This window comes from Acinonyx jubatus, chromosome C1 (assembly GCF_027475565.1).
Source record: "Acinonyx jubatus isolate Ajub_Pintada_27869175 chromosome C1, VMU_Ajub_asm_v1.0, whole genome shotgun sequence".
Classification (NCBI taxonomy): Eukaryota; Metazoa; Chordata; class Mammalia; order Carnivora; family Felidae; genus Acinonyx; species Acinonyx jubatus.
This window is the reverse complement of record NC_069381.1, coordinates 111,943,962-111,966,772: the sequence shown is the minus strand read 5'-3', so window position 1 is coordinate 111,966,772 and position 22,811 is coordinate 111,943,962. Positions and strand designations below refer to the sequence as shown.

Here is a 22,811-nt window from a genome sequence, read left to right as displayed (position 1 = left end):
TGAGAGAGAGAGAGAGAGACAGACAGTGTTAGCTGGGGAAAGGGCAGAGAGAGGGAGACATAGAATCTGAAGCAGGCTCCAGGCTCTGAGCTGTCTGCACAGAGCCCAACGTGGGGCTCTAACTCACAAACCGCAAGATCATGACCTGAGCTGAAGTCAACACTTAGCCGACTGAGCCACCCAGGCTCCCCTCTCTCTCTTTTTTTAATTGAGATGTAATTTTAATACCCTAAAATCCACCATTTTAAATTGTATAATGAAGTGATTTTTAGCATATTCACAAAGTTGCATAGCCATCACCATTATTTAATTTCAGAATATTTTTATCACCCTAAAAATAAATATTATAGCCATTAGTAGCTACCTCTCATTCACCTTTCCCCACTGTCCCTAAAAAACAACTGATTTATTTATCTATCTGGACATTTTAGATAAATGGAACCACTAGCCTTTTTGTGTCTAGATTCTTTCACTTAGCATGTTTCTAAGATTCATCCATGCTGTAGCATTTTTTAGTATTTTGTTCCTTTTTTGTTTCCAAAGAGTATTTTATGCCATTATATGGATCCAACACACACACACACACACACACACACACACACACACACACACACACACATATATCTGTTCATCACTTGGTGGCCATTGGGATGTTTCCATTTATTTGGCTATTATAAATAATGCTATTAACATTCATATATATGTTTTTGTGTAGACTTATATTTTCTGTTCTCTTGGCCATATATCTAGAAGTAGAATTACTGTGTCATATGGTAAATGTATGTTTAATTTTTTGAGGAAACTGGCAAACTATTTTCAAAGTGGCTGCTCCATTTTACATTCTCACCAGCAAAGTACAAGGATTCCAATCTCTCCACATCCTCACCAACACTTGTAATTATCTGCCTTTTTAATAACAGACATGTTACTGTGAATGTGTGAAATGGTATCCCATTGTGGTTTTGACTTTCATTTCACTGATGACAAATAACACTGGACATCTTTCATGTTCTTATTGACTGTATACCTTTTTTGGTGATACATTAATTTACATTTTCGCTTATTTTTTGATTGAGCTATTTTTCTTTTTCTTTTTTAGTTGCAGGAATTGTTTGCATATTCTGATTACAATTCTCACATTAGATATATGCTTTGTAAATATTTTCCCCCATTTTCATTTTCTCCATTAGACCTTGTGAAGCACAAAAGTTTTTCATTTTCATACCATACAGTTCCTCTTATTGTTTTATTTTAGTTGATTGTGTTTGGTATTATGTCTAACAAATCATTGCCTAACTGAATCTCATGAAGATTTATGTCTGTGGTTTCCTCTAAGAGTTTTTATAGCTTGATCCAGTTTGAATTAATTTTTGTAGCTGGTGTAAGGCAGGGGTTCAATTTAATTCTTTTGCCCATGGATATCCAACTACTCTAACACCATTTATTGATGTGTGCTTGTCTTTAGCCCCCCTCAACCCCCACTATTGTATGAAGAATCTAGGTATAACTGTCATACTGTTGTCATTTTTTTTTCCAATTAAAAAGTTAGACAATATATTTGGAAATTTACCTGGAAATATATTTGGAAATCTAGAAAAATAAAAAATCTAATTCCTCAAAGACAAGCATTAAAAAGAAAATCTGATTTTCTTCTAGCTCTTTTCTTTGCATTTAACCTAGCTGCTGTAATTCTGCATTTCATATCTACATTTTATGCCTAAATTTTCTTTATTTCATTTTATACACATTTCAATATAATTCATCAGTTTTAATGACTGCAGTATATTTCATCTGGTGGGGTTGCCTCTGCTCGTGTCACCCATTCTATCCCCAGAGCAATTTAGCTTAGCAACAGTGGTGCCATTCTGCAATCTGGCACTTGATCTGCCTAAATTCAGCTTCTAGCTCCTCTACAGTCTACAGTGTGTGGCATTGGTTGTGTAACTCGCCTCCCGATTCCTTGGTTTTCTCACCCCAAAAATTAGAAAATTCAAAAATCCTTTACGAAGGATTGTGGTGAACATTTTAACGAGCACTTCACAAAGCATTTGGGATAATGCCTGGCAAATAAAGTCCTACAGAGCGCTTGCTCTTATTATTGTCTTGGAATTTTAGATTGCTCCAATTTTTGCACAAAAATAATGCTGTGATAAACACGTGTATTGATTTTTTCTCCATAATGGAATTTCAGTGAAAAAATAGTATGCATATTTAGGTACTTTTTACCAATTGCCAAAAACCTGTTGAAAAATTATTTATTATTTACCTTCCTGCCAACATATCTTTCTTTTTTTACTTTTTATTACAGAAAAAAACAATTCTGTATGATAATAGGGAGAAGAGTTTCAGAACCCTCATGCATCCATTATCTAGCTTCAAAAATGACCAACTCATGGCCATTTTTATTTCATCTATACACTCACATCCTCCTCCTCCTTTATTATTTCAAAGCAAACTTCAAATATCACATCATTTTGTCTATAAATATTACAATATGTATTGCTAAAAGATAAGAGCTTATTAAAAACACAGATCCACAGGATCATTGCAATAGGAAAAATTAAACATGTCTAATATTACGAAATATACACTCACCATTCAAATTGCCAATTTTATCATTTATTTTTAATTGGATGTTTTGCCAAATTAATGACAGCTTGATTAATTTCTAGGTGATCACTGGCTTACTCATTACCTTTATACTCATTCTAAGTTGTGTCCCTATTATTGAGAGCAACTATTGTCCATTGAGTTCCTACCATGTGTCCTGCTTTTACACAATGTCTTTCAGTTGTTCTACCCACCACAAGATTAAATCCACCCCTCTTTGTAGGTGACATTTTGAACTGAGGTTGAGGGGGATCCCATGAGATTGTTGGAGAAGGGGCACAGCCAGGTTCCAAGCTCCCAGTCCGTCAGACTCCACAGATGGCTCAGAGATATATTCTCTGCAGTGCCACCATGTTTCCCGGCTGTTTCTTATAATTCACTCAACACTTTACTCCTGGTCAGTGTGGAGCTCCTCTTTCCCGTCTGATTAGGCTACTCTGACCATAGAGACACGCAACCCTGGGAATCACCATCTCTGTCACACACACATCAGACTCTAGGCTACCTCTCATTGTGGTTTGTTTTGTTTTGTTTGATGCATGAGCTTTCTTCTCAGAATGTAATCAGTATAGTTTTAGATGATCACATCTAGTTAAAATGTTTCTTCCAATTAGACCAGTGGTTTTGTGTGTTCAGATAAATCACTCAGGGAGCTTAAAATCTTAGACTACAAAATACAAGAAACTTTGAGAATAATAGAATCCTGTGTTTTGCTGAAGGAAGTTTTATGTTGAAAGTGACAGTACCTAAATATTAAACATTAAAATAATTAAACATTAATAATAATTACATCTGGGGTTAGGAGAGAAGGGAAGACAGAAATTTGGTAGGACACTTCTAGTTTAAAAATGCTTTACATTGTAATTTCCTGTCCTAAGTATAAGGAAAAAAATGAAATCTGTATATGCCCACATCTAATATGCTATTCATAACAGAATGCTCTGAATTATAGTTATATTTGAACACACACACATCAAATAAAAGCCATTATTCTGTTAACGAGGAGATAGTAGCTCAAAATGCAGGCCAAGCGTCCCCAAGGAAATTCACTCAAGGAAAGTGCTTGAATCAAGCTGATGATTAACCGGAATCCTCTCTGTCACAAGTCTCTGCTGCATATCTTTGTAATCAGGAGTACGGATGTTGTAACCTGAATGATAAATGCAGAACACTTTCTCTGAACCTTTAGTCAAAATGAACTGGTATTCCCAATCTGCCACCAATATGCATAAATATGCAACTTTAATTTTTTGGCACTGTTACAGACTGTTATAGAATTTTCACAAAGGTAGAACAAATTTGCAATGAAATTAGGAAGGGAAAGCCAGGTTTGATTATGTTCTAGGTGCCACCAACTCAATCAAGAAATTTCATGGAGAATTAGGTGAATTCCACATATCATTCAGGAAAAAAAAGAAATCAATCACGCCAATATGAGTTCATGTTTATTGTGCTATCTTTATGGAAAGGTTTGCTGCAAGATCTGAGCTATGTTGTTCTAAAAGGAACCTTTCCTCTGTGCCTTGATAGTATATTACTCTATAGCAGTAACATTGAAAGAGAACTTACGAGCAGCCTTGATTGAAAGAAAAGAATATCTCAGGGCACCTGGGTGTCTCAGTCAGTGTGGCATCTGACCCTTGGTTTCGGCTCAGGTCATTATCTCACTGGGGTTCGTGAGTTTGAGCCCCGCATGGGGCTCTATGCTGACAAGGCCGAGACTGCTTGGGATTCTCTCTCTCCCTGTCTCTCTGCCCTTCCCCTGCTTGTGCTTTGTCTCTCTCTCTCAAAAATAAACAAATACACATGCAAATCTAAAAAAAGAAAGAAAATATTTCGGCATTGGGTTGGGTATGCAGTCAATAAACAGATAGTTTGTGAAGGAAATTGGGATGGGTTCAGGTTGAAGCCTCTTCTAATATGGAAAGTCTGTAAGTTCACACTGTAGTGGCTAACTGTTAGAAGCGCTCTACACACAATATCTCATTTATCCACTGAGAAATATAGTTGACGTAAGTGTTACGCTTCCCATCCACCAGATGCCAAAACAGTCTCCACAGGATTCACTAGCTTGCCTGGGACCACACAGCTAGTATGAAATTGATCCAGCCCAGACCCAGGGCTGAAGCCAAATCCTGTGCCAGTTCCACCAAACTAAAGTGGTAACAGTTGGAGTAAGCATATTATAGAGGGAATGTGGGTGACTTGCACATTCCTGCTAATTGAATGTCATAAATTTGTAGATGCTGCCTTTCTCCATGGTGGCGGCAGAACTCCATCCAACGTGCGATGCTATAGGAATTGTTTCCCATAGGAAGCCCTGTTTGCTCAAGTCTTGGCTCTTTTTGGACTCAAATGTCAATTCCTAGACATCCCAAAAAATGGAGTCCAGGGGTTGAATACCCATGCCTTTTCTACCAGTTCCATGGATTCTCTCTCTTCTGTTTCCATGGATCCTCACGTTTTATCTAACACTGTAGAGGGTTACTGCAGAGCCTCCTCCAGTGTCCTATTCTCAGTAACTTAGAACCCACTCACAATCCTCCTAACACACCAGAAAAGCACTAGCTGGAACAGTTAGAACCTCAGTTTTGAAACGAGGAAGGTCGCAATAAAATTTATCACTACGGTACTGGCGGTTTATCTTTGCTTCTCTAGAAATCCGCCTGGCACATGGTAGTTATACCGCAAATGTATGTTAAGCTGGAACTAAACTCCAGGTTGCAAATCTCAGCTCTCTTTTTTAAAGCTATGCAACCTTGTTCAAGGTGCTTAACCTCTGCAGCCTTGTGTTTCTCATTTGTAAATAAGAGTAATGACTTCTGCCACTTCGAACTTATTGTGGGAAGCGTATTGTATAATTCAGGTAAAAAAAAAAAACCTCACATAGTGCTTGTTGCTTAGCAAACAATAAACAGTTATTGCTAGCCTGAATAATCGACTAAATGTGGCAATGTGTGCGTTCCTCTCTTCTATGTTTCAGAGGTTTCTGCTGTTTTTGAGGCTGGCACTTCAGTTACTTATATGTTTCAAGAACCCTACCCGGTGACCAAAAATACAAGCCTCTCATCCTCGGCGATTTACACAGATGCGGCTCCATCCAAGGAAAATATTGCATTTAGCTTTGTGACAGCTCAGGCGCCCAGCCTCTTGCTGTACATCAATTCATCTTCTCAGGATTCCCTGGCCGTCCTGCTCTGCAGGAATGGTGAGTACTGACAGCATGAAGCCTGACGAAGTGTCATGTTGGGCTGAGGGACAGTGCATGCCCTCCAGAACACTGCAGAATTTCAGCTTAAATTTGGTCCCACCTGGGCAGCTTAATGCCAGAGCTCCAGACAAAGCCTTGATTGTACTTTACCTTTATGACTTGCAATTGGTATTCAGGGCCAGTATCAATTCATTGCTGAAGTCTCAAATGCATTGACTTTAATTTGCCTCAACTGTGTCACAGTAATTCTTTATTATTTATTCTGTGCTGGAGTCCATTAAGTGCAAAGGAGAAGATCATAAGCATATCTGAATTTCGGAAGGACACTCATCACATATATCGTGTCATCTTTGCTGCAGTCTCCTTTACTGGGGGCCGTTAAAACAATTGGTATAAATGCAGGCCGTATGCCTAGAAGTCGATTGCCTAGGTCTTGGAGAGAAGTTGTAGATGTGAGTCAAAACACTGGAATACGGGGCTTGGTGCTGAGGATCAGACTTTGAAGAGAATGTACACAAAATGTAATCTGCAAAGGTTAGAAGGGTATAGGGCCTGGAACGCACTTGATGCAAGGGATGTTGAAGGACACCAAGTCTGACAGTGCATAGGGGAAGTCAGGTTTTCTCACTACATAATTCCAGCCAGCACTGAGCAGGACTTTTGGTCCTGGTCAAGAGCATGTGCGATCAGAATCCTAAGGGATGGAACAAGTATTAGAACTGGTCATGAGGGCAAAGATGTGGCCATCCCAGTAGTCTGATCTCCAAGAACACATTCCCATGATTAAGAAAATGTTCTTTCTCCTCTTGTAATTTGCCAATGTAATGAGAGGAGGCTGGGCTTTAGAACCATCCCTGGGATGGACTGTGCTGAGGCCATAGAAGGCCATTGGAATATGCAGCCATACTCTGACCTCTCTCGACCTTAGACCGATTTCTCTTGCTCTACTTTTTTTTTTTTTTTGGAATTGGGGGAGTGGTAGCAGGTCTTCTTCTTTGCTTCATCTTGCTTTCTGATGATTTATGACACTGAAAGTAAAGAATGATGTGTGAGCCTCACACAAAGATCAAACCTGGTGGGCGAGCGAGTTGAATCAGGCCTGAAGTACATTAAGAATGACAACGTCCCACTGACAATTTTATTCTAAGAGCAAATGCAAGGGAAGAAAAAAAGAGAGAGAGAGAGAGAGCCTGGGTGGTGACTGACCACTCCAAGACTATCTGATCTTGAAGAGCCTATAAGAGAGAAAGGAACCATTATGGGTTATTAGACCTCTTATTAGTCAGCAGACCTTTGTATGATTAGAACCATTATATTAACATGTCAGTTCTTAAACTTTGCCCCCATAATGTCTCTGTGAGGTGAATAAGGCTGGCTGAGGATGCTGAGGCATAGATTAACTGATTAACTTAGGCCAGGCAGATAACTCGGGACACGGCTGAGACCAGAGGCCAGATCTCCTGATAATCAGCCCCGCCATCTTTCCTCTAAGCTAGACGATCCTGCTGTGATGTGGCTAGACTACAGTAAGTTAGTTACAGAGCAGTGAGATGCAAGTTTTCTGCAAAGCATCTCTTACGTGTGGTTCCATGTCCCATTTGTACCTGCCAGGTTGTATCTGTGGATATAGACAGTGCGTAACAGGAATAAGTATATCTGATTACATAAATACTACCCCACATACTCTCCTTCTCTCTCTCCACACACACACACATTCTGGACATCATTCTAATTAATGTACACAGCTCTTAATTCTTACGATAATCCAATGTGATTGGCGGTATTAATCTCATAGTTCCAGCAACTAAGGCATACAGAGATTAAATAACTTGCTTAAAATTTCACAGCAAGTAAGTAAAAGAGCTATAATTCAGTCTTCCCTCCTGGAATCTGGTAGCATACTTTATGTCCTTAAACATAAGCTCTAAATGAAGAGTGTTAATTTATTTTTTGAAACAATGTGCTTTAAATAAATTGAATTTATTTCATTAGGAGGGCATGCTTGAATTCTGTCTGATCATTTATTTTCTTAAACTCTAAAGCCTCACTTCCGTGAAAGTTCTACTTGACCCTATGGGCATTTATGTTCTTTAAGCCTTGGCTAATTGCAAGGAGATACTTGTGCCTTGTTTGTTTGTTTGTTTGTTTTAAGCTTAGGTCTCAGGGAGAGACTAAAAGTTCAGGCTTCAAGAGAGATAAGTGGCCAGGCAGGGACTAGTCATGGAATGCCCCCACTCTCCTCACTGCTTCAGAACCACCTCCCCCATTGCTGTCGGAACTCTTGTCACACTGGACAGTCCATGATTTAGGACCCTGGGCACTTCCTGCCATCTCCTTGTCCTAGAGACACAGCTGAGATATGTCCCCATTCATTAATTCTTCCACCCATTCCCCACTGCACAGTATCAGGAACTGTGGAGAACAAGAAAAATAAACAGGATGCAGTGCTGTCTAAACACCATAAGGAAAAAGAGAGACTCGAAACTGCCTTACAGTTTTTGATGGACAGTCCAGGTACATGAGGGAATGAAGTTGTCCAGATTTCTCAGGCAACCTAACTACAAGTTAGATATTGTCTAACTTTGAGGATGAATCTCCTAGGAATTCAGGGGTTATATAATAGGGCAAATGCCTTGAGCAAGAGTGAATCCCTTGCCATCAGAGGTCTTCAGACAGTAATTAAATGACAATTTTTTGGAGAAACCATAAGAAGAATTCTGGCAGTGGATGAGGGAGAAAAAGAACCTCTGAATTCCTTTCCAAGTCTGAGATTTTGTTATTCTCTGTTCCCTTCCTGTGTAGTCTTACATTTATATTTCTTTCTGCTGGGGCTGTGTTTGCAGTCTTTGAAATACTTTTATGAGGAATTAAAATTTGGTATTGGTACAACTTGTTCCCAGTATGCTCACGGTATCAGGCCGCTGACCTAACTTCCAGGGAGTCAAATGGGGACCCTGCTTAGTGAGGAGCTAGGGGTACTTTTACTAAGACTTTGATAGACTTCAGTGAGAAATATAACTTCTGAAAATACTAATGGTAAGAATACCTACAGCTTATAAAAAAAAAAAGAATTAAGTGAACAAAGACAGGAAAGGGTTAACTAGGGAAAGTCTTTCTGTGGAAAGATTTTATAAGACTGACTCACACCTCTCTGCGATGAAGTTAAGCGTTTTCTGTTAGTACAGGTTTCTTCACCTTTCTTTGATTTAAGACACCTCTGGGAATCTGGTGGAAATCATGATGAGAAGATCATTGTTAAAAGGAGTCCTTTTTGTTCTTCCCAGGACGAAGAAAATGCCCACGGCCATGTCGTACAAAATGGCCCCCGTTTCAGTACTGTGAGTTAAGAAGCCAGGGAGTGGAGACAGGTGGATAAACTGTGTAAATACTGAACAAAATCCTTGGCTTGCAAATCTATTTAATATGGGTGTTCGGGCCAGAGGAGAGAAGAGCAGTGGGACTCCAAGTCATGCTTCTGAGTCTCCCTCTGGCGGGGGTTTGGTTGGCACGTTTGGAATCCTTCCTATGCCCTTCATCATTTTTCTTGAAGTTTCGCCAACCAGAGACTTATTCAGGTTAAGCCGCTGCTGTCTTTTCAAATGAAAACATGTCCTTTTTCCTAAAGGAAGAAAAGAATTTTCATTTCTTGGATGGAAGATTAGAGAAAGAAAAGGAGGCATTTGGGTTTAGGGAGACCTTAGGAGAGTGAGGTTGTTTGTGGTCTGATGGGCTGGAGCTTTGGGCAGAAGGCCACTTCTCAGAGAAATGGCAGCTGGGAGAGAAGGGGCAGATGAAGGAGGAAAGGGTCCAGAGAAGGTAATGGGAGTGTACATTTCAATTCCACAGCATTTCACTGAAGGATGGCTGTACCTCCTGCACAGTTCTATGGAGTTCTTCAAACTTGTCATTTGATAAATATTCACAGAGCATCTATCAGGGAGCAGGCACTATTTTATGTACAGGAGAGACAGATTCAGACAGGATCCTGTTCTGCCTTCCAGGATCTAGTCTGGGGACAGAGGCACAACAAACAAGGAAAACAATGTGCCACAGATGTGGGGTAGAGTCTGTTCCAGATAGAATGAGGGAAGGAGGGTAACAAAAGGCTTCTTGGAGATAGTGAGCCTTGAGTTGGGCCATGAAAGAGAAGTGTTTTCTAGGCAGACATTAGATCATTGTTTAATAAAATGAGAGGTTTCTTTGACTGTTTCTCATTGTCTCCATTTTATTTCCATTGCATGTGAAACATATATATATATATATATATATATATATATATATATATATGTTTTTCCCCCAATCATTTCCCCTTTCTACTCTTTCATTGCGTGTCCTTCTTGGCCCCTTGATAGTAAAAATAAAAAAATCAAATTGAGAATATGTGCTAAGTCTAAGGCCATCAATCTATGGTGAAATCATTTGAGTACAACATCCAAACAGGGCCCCAGGTCACCTTCCCCTGGTGGCTGTTCTGCTGCCCTCCGGCACCAAACGGTTTGCCTGACTTTGCCTCAGCATTTTCTTTTTATCAACTTTTTTTTTTTTAACATATACATTCATAAGGATTCACTGTCTGCATTTGTGATTGCACACACCTTGGAGGGAATAATGATGAACCCAGACACTTTACATTTTGAACAGAGTGACTCAAGGGAGACAGGGATAAGGAGGAATCCAGAGAGGGAGCGTCTTCAAAGTACAGACTTCAACAGCTGCTGGCCAGGGCTGGCTTGACCCTAGACTACTCTCAGCTTCTCACTGCTTTCTTGTGGAAGACTTTCAAAGTTTAGTTCTGCCTCCTAACACTCCCTTTGTGACACCAGCATATACCTGAGTACCTCAGAGTAGCAGGAGCCCCAATAAACAGCCTGAGAAAAGCATACCTCCAAAAGCATGACCGTGACCACTTCAGTCTCTGGCTTATGTTAAGCAACACTTTGCTGCTTTTGAACTTCAAATTCCCAAAAGTCTTTTGATATCTGCAGGACTGTTTTGGTTGGTGCATTTTCATCATTTCTGGGCTTTCCAATAATCTCTTGCTGGGAGGACATACCAGCCAGGTCCTGCTGGGCAGCTCTCCTCCATTTCAGACTAATGTGGTTATGCCACACCATGACCTTGAGAGGGCAGTCAAGAATCCCTCCTCCTCGTGTCCTCTTAGAGGAAAGTCAAAGATATGGGCAGGCACAAATGGCATCTCTAGTATCAGACAGTTAATCCACTGACCAAGGTGGGGGTCTGAGAGAAGAAATAGAGGTATGATGAATAAAACTGGATCTAGGTCATCTTTCTTATTTTTCTTCTCTCCCTTGTTGTGGATTTCTCTCTCTCCCTCTTTTTTAAATGTTTATTAATTATTTTGAGAGTGAGATAGTATGCAAGCAGGGGAGACGGACAGACAGGGAAAGAATCTCAATCAGGTTCCATGCTCAGCATGGAGCCTGATGAGGGCTTGATCCCGTGACCTGAACCAAAATCAAGAGTCGGGGGCTTAGCTGACTGAGCCACCCAGGCAGCCCAATGTTGTAGATTTCTTATTTTGTGGTATGCTCATCAGTCCATGAAGATTGTGTCCTTCAGAGCGCCTGGGTGGCTCAGTGGGTTAAGTGTCTGACTTCAGCTCAGGTCACGATCTCATGACTCATGCGTTTGAGCCCTACATTGGGCTCTGTGCTGACAGCTCAGAGCCTGGAGCCTGCTTTGGATTCTGTGTCTCCCTCTCTCTCTTCCCCTCTCCCACTCATGCTCTGTCTCTCTCTTTCAAAAATAAACATTAAAAAAATTAGAAAAAAAAAAAGATTGTGTCCTTCTAAAATCCATATGTTGAAGCCCCAATTCCTTGTATTTTGAGTGAGAAGGAAGTTAAGGTTAATTTAGGTTAGAAGGGGAGAGCCCCAATCCGCTATGGCTAGTGTCCTTAAAAGACGAGGCAGCAGAGTTTTCTGTCTGTCTCTGTCTCTCTCTGCCATGTGAGGACACAGTGAGAAGGTGGCCATCTGCAAACCAGGAGGAAAGTCTTCACCAGCGACTAAACTGGCTGTCACCTTGATCTTGCTGCCATCCAGAACTGTGAGAAAATACATTCCTGCTGGTTGGTCTACCTGGTCTACAGTATTTTGTTATAGCAGTTCGATCAGGCTAAGACAAAGATCAAATGAGAAAATGTAAGAAGATGTGCTTCATGGACTGTAAAGTACAAAACACATTGTATTTTCTTATTGATAATCATAATATGAATTATTTGCGTGCTTGGGTGGGCAGAACATGAATGTTGAAGGTGGGATTCGGGATAACAGAGATTAAAATTTCATCCGAAAAGGACATGAAAATCGCCCATTGCTTAGAGGCAGAGCATCTAATGGTGGAGCAGGGTGACATTACCCTGAGGAAGGAGAAAGATGAGGCAGAGGGTCCCCAGCCTGCACCTTAGCTGCTGTCATTAGGTACAGGCATTTGCTTTCGATATACACAAGTATGAAAACAAAAAATTAAAAAAAGAAAACTTTAAGAATGGCTTTCTCAGATGCCCTCTGAACTAGACCTTTGCAGAACTTGTCTGATGTTTCTGAAATAAAGATAAACAGACAGGCAGACAGACATAAAATAACCGAAAAGCAGGACATATTCACAGGACTCACTGTATGACCAGGCCCAGCAAGATACAACTGAGGGACATAGTCAAACTCTTGGAAACTCCCACCTCACACCCTGGCTGTGGAGCTGGCTGGACGGCAAGTGCCAGCATCGAGGAAGCCAAAACAAGAAGAACAGAGCTACTGAGTCAATGCTCTAAGCCCCTGCATGAAGAGCAATAATCAAAGACTAGTATGGAATTCAGGGTAACCAAAAATACAAAATGCAATTAACTCTGCAAACATTTATTTAATACCTCCTCCATTTATCTGCCAGGGCTGCCACAACAAAATACCACAGACTGCGTGGTTTAATCTACAGAAATTTATTTTCTCACAGTTGTGAAGACTGGAAGTCTGAGATCAATGCACCAGCCGGGTTGGTGTCTGGCGAGAGCTGCCTCATTGAGTTGTAGGTGGCTCCTTTCTTACTGTGAGTTCACATGGCCTTTCCTTAGTATTATGTGCCTGAGAGAGAAAGGGAGTGTGCTCTGAAAAGGACACTCATCCTATTGGATCAAAGTCCCACCGTTAGAAGCTCATTTAACTGCAATGACATTCCTACAGGCTCTCTTTCCAAATACAGTCCCACTGGGGATTAGGGCTTCAACTATGGAATTGAGGGGGACACATACATTCAGTTCACAACAGCTCCCATGTGCTAAATGCTGTCCAAGGTGCTCATAATAGAAGAACAAATATGGTGTCATTGAATCGGGGAGATTCTCAACATTGGGTTCCAGGTACAATTCATCTTTGTAAGGTCAGCATCCAGCAGAGTACTCAGCAAAGAGTTGGCCTTGGATTGAATTATGTCTTGCAAGTGTCGGGGACGTCCCCCAGAGTCCATGTGATAACAGTGGGGCTATTGGGGGACAGAGGACACTTCTTCTCAGTCCATCATGATCCAAGTAAATATGGGCATGAATATAAATTATTAGCATGCTTAATTCTGTTCTTCCTGAGATTCCATTCTGTCACCTGTGACATACTTCTGAGAGGCAGGGTTGTTTGGACATTGGGGCTCTGGGGAGCTGGCATTCTTTTATTTTATTTTCTGCGGCCCTTTGAGATCTCTGTACTTTCCCAGTTTAAAAACCTTTTTAGAAATTTCCCAAGAATTGAGCAACTGTTTATTTTTTTCCAGCAAGGCTGGTTGCTTACGACTGTACTATGAGAATCCAGAGAATTATTGTCTGGTCTTGTGCTTCATTGTTTGTAAAAAGAGAAAAGGCGTGCGCTTGGTGCCTTAGTTTCTTCATCTGTAAATTTGGGATAATTGCATTGGTCAAGGGTTGCACAGCAGTGTTGTTGAGGATTAATAAAATCCTGTAGTAAAAGGTTTGAAGGAACTCAGATTAAAGATCTGGGGATAAATACAAAGAAGGGTTATTATAAGACAGAGCAAAGCACTGGCTGGTGATTGAGCCACCTTGATTTTTTTAAAGCCAGGGCTGGAGAGACCAGGGAACTGGATGGTTAGCTTTTGGACTAGAACTCTAATTAGGGGCTTAAGGATTAAGAAAGTAGTTGAAGTCTGTGTGAAGAAAGCTTTTCTCAGAGAAAAGACATGTTTTTATTCTTCTTAGAGCACTTTATCTGTAAATACTTACATCTTGAGATGTGAAACAGTCAGCAGAAAGCCCAAGCTCTGGGTTTATTCAGTTCTCTGTGCAGTTAATTACCTTTTGTGAAGCAAGTAGGCCTTGGATTATCATTATTTCTCTTCATTCAGAGTTATTGGAGATGTGTTTCCACTTTAATAAGTAACTTATCCTCTCAAAGTTTAGAAATGAGGGTCCTGGAAATCCAATCCCCTATTATAAAGCTGCGCTGGAGACATGGTGAGCAGGGTTTCAGCCTTATGAGGAGTCCAGTCAATTTCTAACACCACCCATTGGAGACCTTCCATGATCTCCCGGCCCAAAAGCAACTGATAGCAGCTAATTCTTGCCAAGTGCTTAATGTGTGCCAAGATGTAGTTTTAGTGATTTTAGTCTTACGATTAGTTCATTTAATCCGTTTCACAATGGCTGTGGAGTTAGTACTAACATTTCCCATTTTACAGATGAAGAAACTTAGGCACGGAAACATTAAGTAACTTGTCCGAGAAGACACAGCATTGAACCAGTGAGGCTGAAAATCAAACCCCGCTGGTCTCTTTTTAGCCTGTGAACTGTTCCGCTCTGTTCTGTGACCTCTCATTGTTCTGGGCACGACTCAAAATGGAACCTGCTGTTTTCTCTCTGGTGTTTGCTTTCACTTTTGTGGAGGGAGCGTGCTGTGTCAGGAATGCCATATTCACTCCCTGTGGTGCTTCCAAAACTCTGTTTAAATGATGGGCCAGACAGAAAGGATGGCACAGTTGAGACGGAGGACAGCCCCGTGGGATATTTGGAAATACACTGCTGGTGGAAGGGGTGCCAGATAGCTCCTTCTGTTTGGCAAATTGTACTTTGATGCACCTGACTTCCACAGGACTCTCTAGTGGAAACAAACAAACAAACAAACAAACAAATAAACCAGCATTCTTTATTGATGCCAAATTCTGTGATGCGAGTTGCCCTGTACAGCTAGAGCTCCTGTAGTAAGACCAGCCACCTAAATTTGACAGTCATAGTCATGTGACATAAAGAGCACATGGGTAAGTGTGTGTTTCTCGGAATAAGTGATCTTAATGTAATGAATAGGGCTCAACAGAATTTTTCTGGTTGAGGAAAATCCCGTATAATAAATGCATGCTTTTATGTAAACATGAGGATAGATGCACAAGTTTATTGTTGTTCTCTTCTTAGACTCCTCTACAATTACATAAGCAAATTTAAAAATTAAAAAAAAAAAGATAGGAACTTAAAAAGACAAAGAGAACAGAATAGAGCTCAGGATGGGTAAGAGATATGAATACATTTTTAAAAGCTGAACAGCAATGGAGGAGGAAAGCTGGCTTGGTCCAGGTCACTACGAAGGCATGGTAATGGGAAGGGGTCATGGGACAGGCTGAGGCCTGGCCGTTCTGCACACCATGGATTCTGGCATGAGGAGTGAAGTCAGGAGAAAATGAGAAGTTTTTGCAGGGAACTGTTGACCTTAAATCCAGTTTCCTTATCTGGGAAGATAAGTTCCTTGGGAAGACCAGACATTTGGTAGCATATAGAAATTGAACAAGAGTTTCTAAAGCTGAGGGTGAGATCAAGAGACAGGGTTAAAGAGAGAAATGACATGGCATTTTGTACACTTGGGGCCTCATTTGTCCCTTTTTCCAAGAGCTCTTACAGTGAAGCCTTTCTCTCTTCATGCAGGATATGAGAGGGTTTCCCTACCGAGGAACTGAACGGACCCATGAAAAATATATGTGATGGGGCACTTGAGTGGCTCTGTTGATTAAACATCTGAATCTTGATTTGGGCTTAGGTCATGATATAATGATTCATGGCTTTGAACCCCACATTGGGCTTTGTGCTGACAGCATGCGGAGCTTGCTTGGGATTTTCTCTCTGTCTCTCTCTGTCCCTCTCCCTACTCACACATGTTCTCTCTCTCTCTCTCTCTCTCTCTCTCTCTCTCTCTCATAATAAATAAATAAAACTAATAAAATAAAAATATGTGGATAACTAGAATTTAGGGATGTCCTCATTGAAAGGAATGATTTACCGATATGGTTACTTATCAGAGAATCCCACCTGTTGACACACTCAGCCCATGCACATGGAATCTTCAATCCAGTATGCAGTTCTGAGTCACAATTGTGAACAGATGACCATGACTTACCACAACCATCAGACATTTCCATAAAACCTCCAAGATGAAAGAGAAAGATCAGGTAAATAAACACAGATAAGTGGAGAAAACAGGGATAATGCAAGAGGGGGAAGAAGCATTCAAAATCTAGTATTTCAGAGAGATAGGAGAATATATAAATCCATGAAACAAGAATATGATGCTTTAAAATGAAACTGTAAAACAATAAGAAAGAACTCTCGGAAATGTAGCAAATTGTGAACATTCTAGAAATTGGAAGATAACATTTGAGAAATCTCCCAGAGAGTTGGACAAAAATACAGAAATGTGGACAATATGAAGACAAAAGAGGAAATTAGAGAGCAAAACATAATGTTCACTACGTAAAAGGAATTACAGAAAGGGAGAATAGAGGAGGAGAGAACATTAGCAAAGATGTAGTGAAAAATACTTTATAGAATGAAAGAAATCGGCTGTAAAAATTTGCTTTCCTCTCCAGCCCAGAAGACACACACCAAAGCAAAGGCAACCCTAACTTTGCTAAAGACAGGATCAGACTTGAGCTAGCAAAGAATCTCTTAACAAAACCACTGGAAGTTTGAAGATGTTGGAAAAGCATCTTCACAAGCCTAAGGGAAAATGGTGTTCAAACTGGAATGCTATACTTAGTCAAATTATTAGTCATGTGTGAGGGAGCAATGCAAACAATTTTATACATAAAAGAGAAGAGGTATTCCAAGTCATTGTTTAAGACTCCCTAAACACCTTAAGATACGGGGCACCTGGGTAGCTCAGTCAGTTAAGTGTCCGACTTCAGCTCGGGCCATCATCTCATGGTCTGTGAGTTCGAGCCCCTCATCGGGCTCTGTGCTGACAGCTCAGAGCCTGGAGCCTGCTTCAGATTCTGTCATCCTCTCTCTCTCTGCCCCTCCCCTGCTCACACTCTGTCTCTCTCTCCTTCAAAAATAAATATACATTAAAAAAATGCTACTTGATATGCATGTATTAGTTATCTAAGGCTGTATAAATAAAACACCCCCAAATTTAACACTTTATAACAGCAAAAATGTACCCCTTTATACAGTTCTGTGAGAGGTCAAGGAATCTGGAATTGGCTTAGTTGGATGTTCCTGGCTCATGGTCTCTCATGAGGTCACACCCCTTGGCCTGCAGTAGTCCAAAGGGACTGGATAATCTGCTTCCTAGCTCCGTCTTGTCACTGTTGACAGGGGCTTTCAGTTATTTGTTCTTGACTTTTCCATAGGGCTTCACAGACAGCATGTCAGTCAAGAGAAAGTGATAAGGGATGGCAAGAAGTTGAGAAAAAGAGATAAAGACAGAGAGAAAAGGAGAGAGAAATACATAAAAGAGAGAGTACCTAAGACAGAGAATGGACTCTTTTCAGAACCTGAATTCAGCAGGGACCCCTGCTGATGATGTGAGAGGAGGTCACATGAAGGTGTGACGACTAGGAGGCAGGAACCCATGGGACCATGATAGAGGCTTCCTGCTACAATGTACTTCACCCAAAGAAAGACATATTTAAAAAAGAATGGTATGGGCTCCAGGAAACGTCACCCACCACAGAACAAGCAAGGTAATTTCAGGATAAGAAATATGCAGAAATCCTGGTGACCAGTTAGTCTAGACCCATGGTTCTCAACTGGGCATATTTGCATCCCCCCAGGGGACATTTGGTGATATCTGGAGACATTCTTAGTTGTCAAGATGAGAAGTGCTACTGGTATGTAGTGGATAGAAGTGAAGGATGCTGCTAAATATTTTAAAGACCTAGGACAGCCTCCCTTCCCCCTGTCGCCCCCCCCCCCATCACTGGACACAAAGAATTATCTGGACCAGAATATCCGTACCTTTGAGGCTGAGAAAACCTGGTCTTGAATAAGGTATACTGACAGAGGGCTTTTGGAGAGTGGCTCTTAGAGAAAATACACAAGTGAAAGATACCAGCAAAGGGTGATACTGACATCAGACACAAAGATGTGGACTTTGAAAACCAACCTAAGCAAAATTGTAAATTATCCAAAATTGGAGCCATATGTGACTGGGTCCAAGAAAGGTAATTCCTCATCTGTCATTGTGGGAAGGCAACATATAATATTTAAATTAATAAATCAAAAAATAGCAATATATTTAATAAAATAAAGTTGAAATAAAATAACAAAAAACCAATAGAACTAAAAGTCACTACACAGGAGGAGGAGGGCCCAGAGTAGGAAAGTGTGGGCCAGGAGTTGCTGTCTCTTGTTAAGTCTTTCTATACTATTTGACTTTTAAAAAGTATTATTTTCATAAACAGTAATTAAATGCATGAATAAATCCATTGCTTGAATGTTTTGTTAATAAAAAACTAGTTCTCCCCCCTCTAGTAAATACATATAAGCACATATAAATATGTAAAGGATATTGGTTGAAGGCTCCTTAGATGATTATCTACACAGTTGAGTCCATGCCCCATTTCCATGTTTTCAATTAGTGAATTAAGTCCTATAATGAGTGTATGGAAGAATAAATGAGTGACATAATTTAATTGGAAATATTCAGTATAACAAATGGTTTTACTTTTCTTAACAGTTAAGCACACTTTATTGAAATGGCCCATGCCAAGACCACTAAGAGGCGGCCTCATCACCAGATCTCTTTCAGGCCTTACCTTCTGTGGGTTTGCTACAACATGTTATGGTGTTGGCTACCTCTTCTCAGCCTTCTGTGTGGATGCTGCATCCTCAACCTGCCCTTTACATGTTGGCTTTCCTGTGGCAGTTCCAGCTTTTTCTTGGATGAAGGATACACTTGCACTGAGATGTCATCCATTTTCATGACTTTAGGGATTATGTAGATCTTCTCGGCTTTACGAAAATTGTCCCAGCTGCTTGAGGAGGGCATCTTTAATTGGCTATCCCGTAGACACCGGAAGCTCCACATTAACCTCACCTCCCAACACACATGCAATACACACAGACACATACCGCACACATATAGACACTTACGCACACACACACAGACATGTGTACACACATACACACACGCACACACATAGAGACACGCACATGCCTGCATGTACATACACATGCACACAGGTAGATCTTCCCTTGCGTGAGTCTTCCCTTTCTCAAAGAAGTGCTCTGTATTCACCCAACCAGAGACATGCTTCACCCATGACTTCCTCTTTCCTACCCCGCTTACCCCCCTGCATCAATCACCAAGCTTTACTCAACCTTCTTGCATCGCATTGCATTTACTTCCCTGGTCTCTTATATCTGTCAACTTTGTACGCTCACACTATGGTCATCTAAGCTCTGGCCACCCTAATCTCAGAATCAAATTACTGCAACAGTATCCAAATACTTCTCCCAGCCTCCATGCCTTTGTCCATTGAATTCCTTCTCTATTCTGACCAGGCTGATCCTTTTTAAAATTCAAATATATTCATGTCACTCATTTCTGATCTCTCCGACTGCCCTTGGGCTAAGTTCCAAACTCTGTTCAACCCTAGGTCTTGCTTTCCTGTGAAGTTCTAATTCTTCTTATTCTCACACCCCACTGTCCCCTTTCCCCATATTGAATTATGTCCCCATGGTTGAATGCATCACGCTGTTTCACCTCTGGGTCTTTATACATCTTGTACCTTTACTTGAATCATTCTTTCCTTCCCCATCTTCTCCTCTTTGTTGGCAAATTCTCATTTCTTCGAGGCTAAGTGTAATGTCACTTCTGGGAAGCATTCTGGTTCCCTCCCAAAGACTATGTTAAGTACCCTTCTAATGGGTTTCTGCAGGAGTCTGTTAACAGAAACTGTCACAGTCTCTGTTAACTTGTTGGATCCACAGCTATCACAGTCATTCAAGGACTCAGCACAGGCCTAGCACCATTTGGGGGCCGCTACATACTTTGCCACTATAGATAGGATTTTCCGTGTGAAATCTTGAGAGCTTTTAATGAAAACAGGGCACATTTTTTTTCAAGCAAAAGAGCCTTTTTAGAGGCATATTCTAATGGTTCATCTTCAAAAGAGTTCACTGTCATATCTTTATGGTGCACTAAAGTGCAGCTAAGAATCAAGGAGAATAAATTAAATTGGATAACGACTTTACTTAAAAGCATGAAGCTAAAATGAGCGAAAAACCTTAAGAAATAGCAGATAATAAAAATGGATTTCTCTTAGCCTCTTATCTCTAATTTTGATATGTATTTTTCTTCTCAAGGTATACGAAGGGGCCAAGGAAAGGTATCGTAAAAGAGAGACAATTTGAAACAGATAAAATACTGCATTTAAAAACCGTAGATGAAAAACCAGGACCAAGTCATCAGCTCCATAATGGTACTGCTGCTGTCGGATTTTGATTGTTTGTGTCGCCATCCTTAGGTGGGGCCCCTAAAAGACAAACGAGATTAAAGATGAAATGCCTGATGGTTCAAAGAAATGAAAGCGCGACAATAAAAATCAAAGACACAGCACACGTAAATCCCCTTTGAAGGTCCCGATTTCCAGCTCTCTGTAGCAATAACTAAGTAAGCCTGGGTGTCCTGGACCATAGGCCACCGACATTTGTCAAGCTTTCCAATAAATTGGCAATGAAAGACTAAATCCGTGCAAGGTGGGAGATGAATTAGCACACAGCCAAAGTACTGGAGAAATAAGCACTGGGTTCGTAGCTGAAATATTTTTTGATAAAGTAATAATCCCCCATAATCTCTCTCTAGCTTTAAATAACAGCCGGTCTTTGTGCCGGCAGTTTAATTTTGTTGGCTGCCCTTGTCTTACAAATATATTTAGTGGAGTCTGGAATATCATTCTGTGCTGAAAGCTGGAGCCTTTGTCATGCTGAAGCTGGGCAAAGGCAATAAATCAAGGACAAAAGTGAAAAGGAATAGAAACGGGGTATCAGAAACTTATTCCCCCAGAACGGGCGAGCTTTCTTCTCGTGCGAGCAGGTGAATTGCATCAGTTATGTCTTCCTGTTAAGTGCCTGTGTTGTAATGATATTGACTTATATCTGCATTGCACCCTGGTTGGCATTGCTCCAAAGTACTTAAGATGCATCTGTGGGAAATACACGCTGAAAATAGCATCTTGAAAACATACAACCCCCGTTTTCTTTTCTTCTTTTCCTCCTCTAAGATCATTCTTCCCAGGAAATGCCCCGAGATGGCCAACCTTAGCTGTTTCCACTCGTTTTCTCATTTGTGTCTGACCAATTAATAAATGGCTTTTTAAAGGTAAGGGACGGACCACTGTAGATTGAAAATGATTGAACCACGACTAATGTGCTTCATGATTTGCATTTGCCACATTTGGTTATTGTTGAAAATGGATTACGGAGAAATAATGTTGAGTTGTTTATAGGATTTTTCTTTTACCTGAAGCAACACAAAGGAATAGAAGTCGCTGTGTGAGAAAGCCAGAGATCTGGGTTCTTATATTAGTTTTCAGTTCTATTTCCAAGTTAGTGGCTCAGAAGAGCACACATTTCTTATCCCACTATTTCCTTGGGCCAGGAGTGCAGCACAGTGTATCTGGTCTTCTGCTCAGAGTCTCGTAGGTGGGCTGTGGTCTTACCAGGTTCTCCACCAGGGAAAGAACTGCTTCAAGCTTCCTCAGGCTGTTGGCAGAGCTCAGTTCCTTGAGGTTTTAGGATGAAGATCCCAGTTTCTTGCTGGCTGTTCACTGCACCTTGCTCTCAGCTCCTAAAGGCACTGACAGGTCCTGGCCACATGGAACTCTCTATAGCCCTTCATAGCTTACTTCTGCAAGCCAGTAGGGGAACACCAACAGTTACATAAATGGATGTATCGCAACATAGAACCCCAGAAAAGATATCTCATCACCTTTGCCAGCTATTTGCTAAAAGCAAATCACGGGTCCTCACCTACACTCAAGGGTTGGACATGTGGCCCATCTTGGGGTCTGCCTACCACATTTCTAGTCTTTTGGGGGGGGCATTAAAAACTAGGTACTTTTATATATTCACTCAAAGCAATAAGAAAGAATGACAAGTGTGCATCAAACACAACTGGTGAATCTCACAAATATAAAAAAAGTGTATCTCTATGATTTCAATGTTTATGAATTTTAAAAATGTGAAGAAGTAATCTCTGCTAGGAGAAATCATAATAATGGTTAACTTTGGGGTGGGAATAGTGATCATCAGGGGAACTGAGGGCACTCTGTAGTGATGGAATAGTCAGTCTCCTGAACTGACGGCATTGTTGATGAATGGCTCAGTTTCATTTAGGCCCTGTGAGTGGCATCTGACCTTAGAGTCCTTCCTAGATGACAGGCTGCAATAGAAGGCCCACCCTGTCTGCAAGTCAGGCCCTACTTCTCTCTCTCTGCCTTCTACACTGCTAAGTGTTCCTTCATCATCTTATTATACATATTATACATTTGTTTGTTGCCTGTCATCAAAACCAGAACATAAGCTCTGGCGATCACAAAGTTTGTCTTTTGTATCTCCGGCATCCAGAATGAAGCTCAGCCCATTGTACACAGTCACTAAATTATTACTTGATTGAATGATTGAAAGCTTAGTTAAGCTTTTACATTAGCCACATTAGCTCCCCAACATCACCACTGGGGGTTCCTGTTTTCTATTGGTAAA

General features: G+C 40.8%; 1 protein-coding gene across 6 annotated transcripts in view; it reads left to right on the top strand.

The window, feature by feature from the left end:
- The window catches only part of CNTNAP5 (contactin associated protein family member 5), an 801,874-nt gene that overhangs the window by 695,205 nt on the left and 83,858 nt on the right, over nt 1-22,811 (top strand). For 5 of the 6 annotated variants that reach the window (XM_027056014.2, XM_027056013.2, XM_053214870.1 and 2 more), the window contains one exon: nt 5,594-5,818. In XM_027056014.2, the coding sequence (XP_026911815.1) occupies nt 5,594-5,818 (225 nt within the window). Of the gene's footprint in view, nt 1-5,593; nt 5,819-9,105; nt 22,238-22,811 lie in introns of those variants that run through there. The other variant, XM_027056016.2, reaches the window with a different exon arrangement.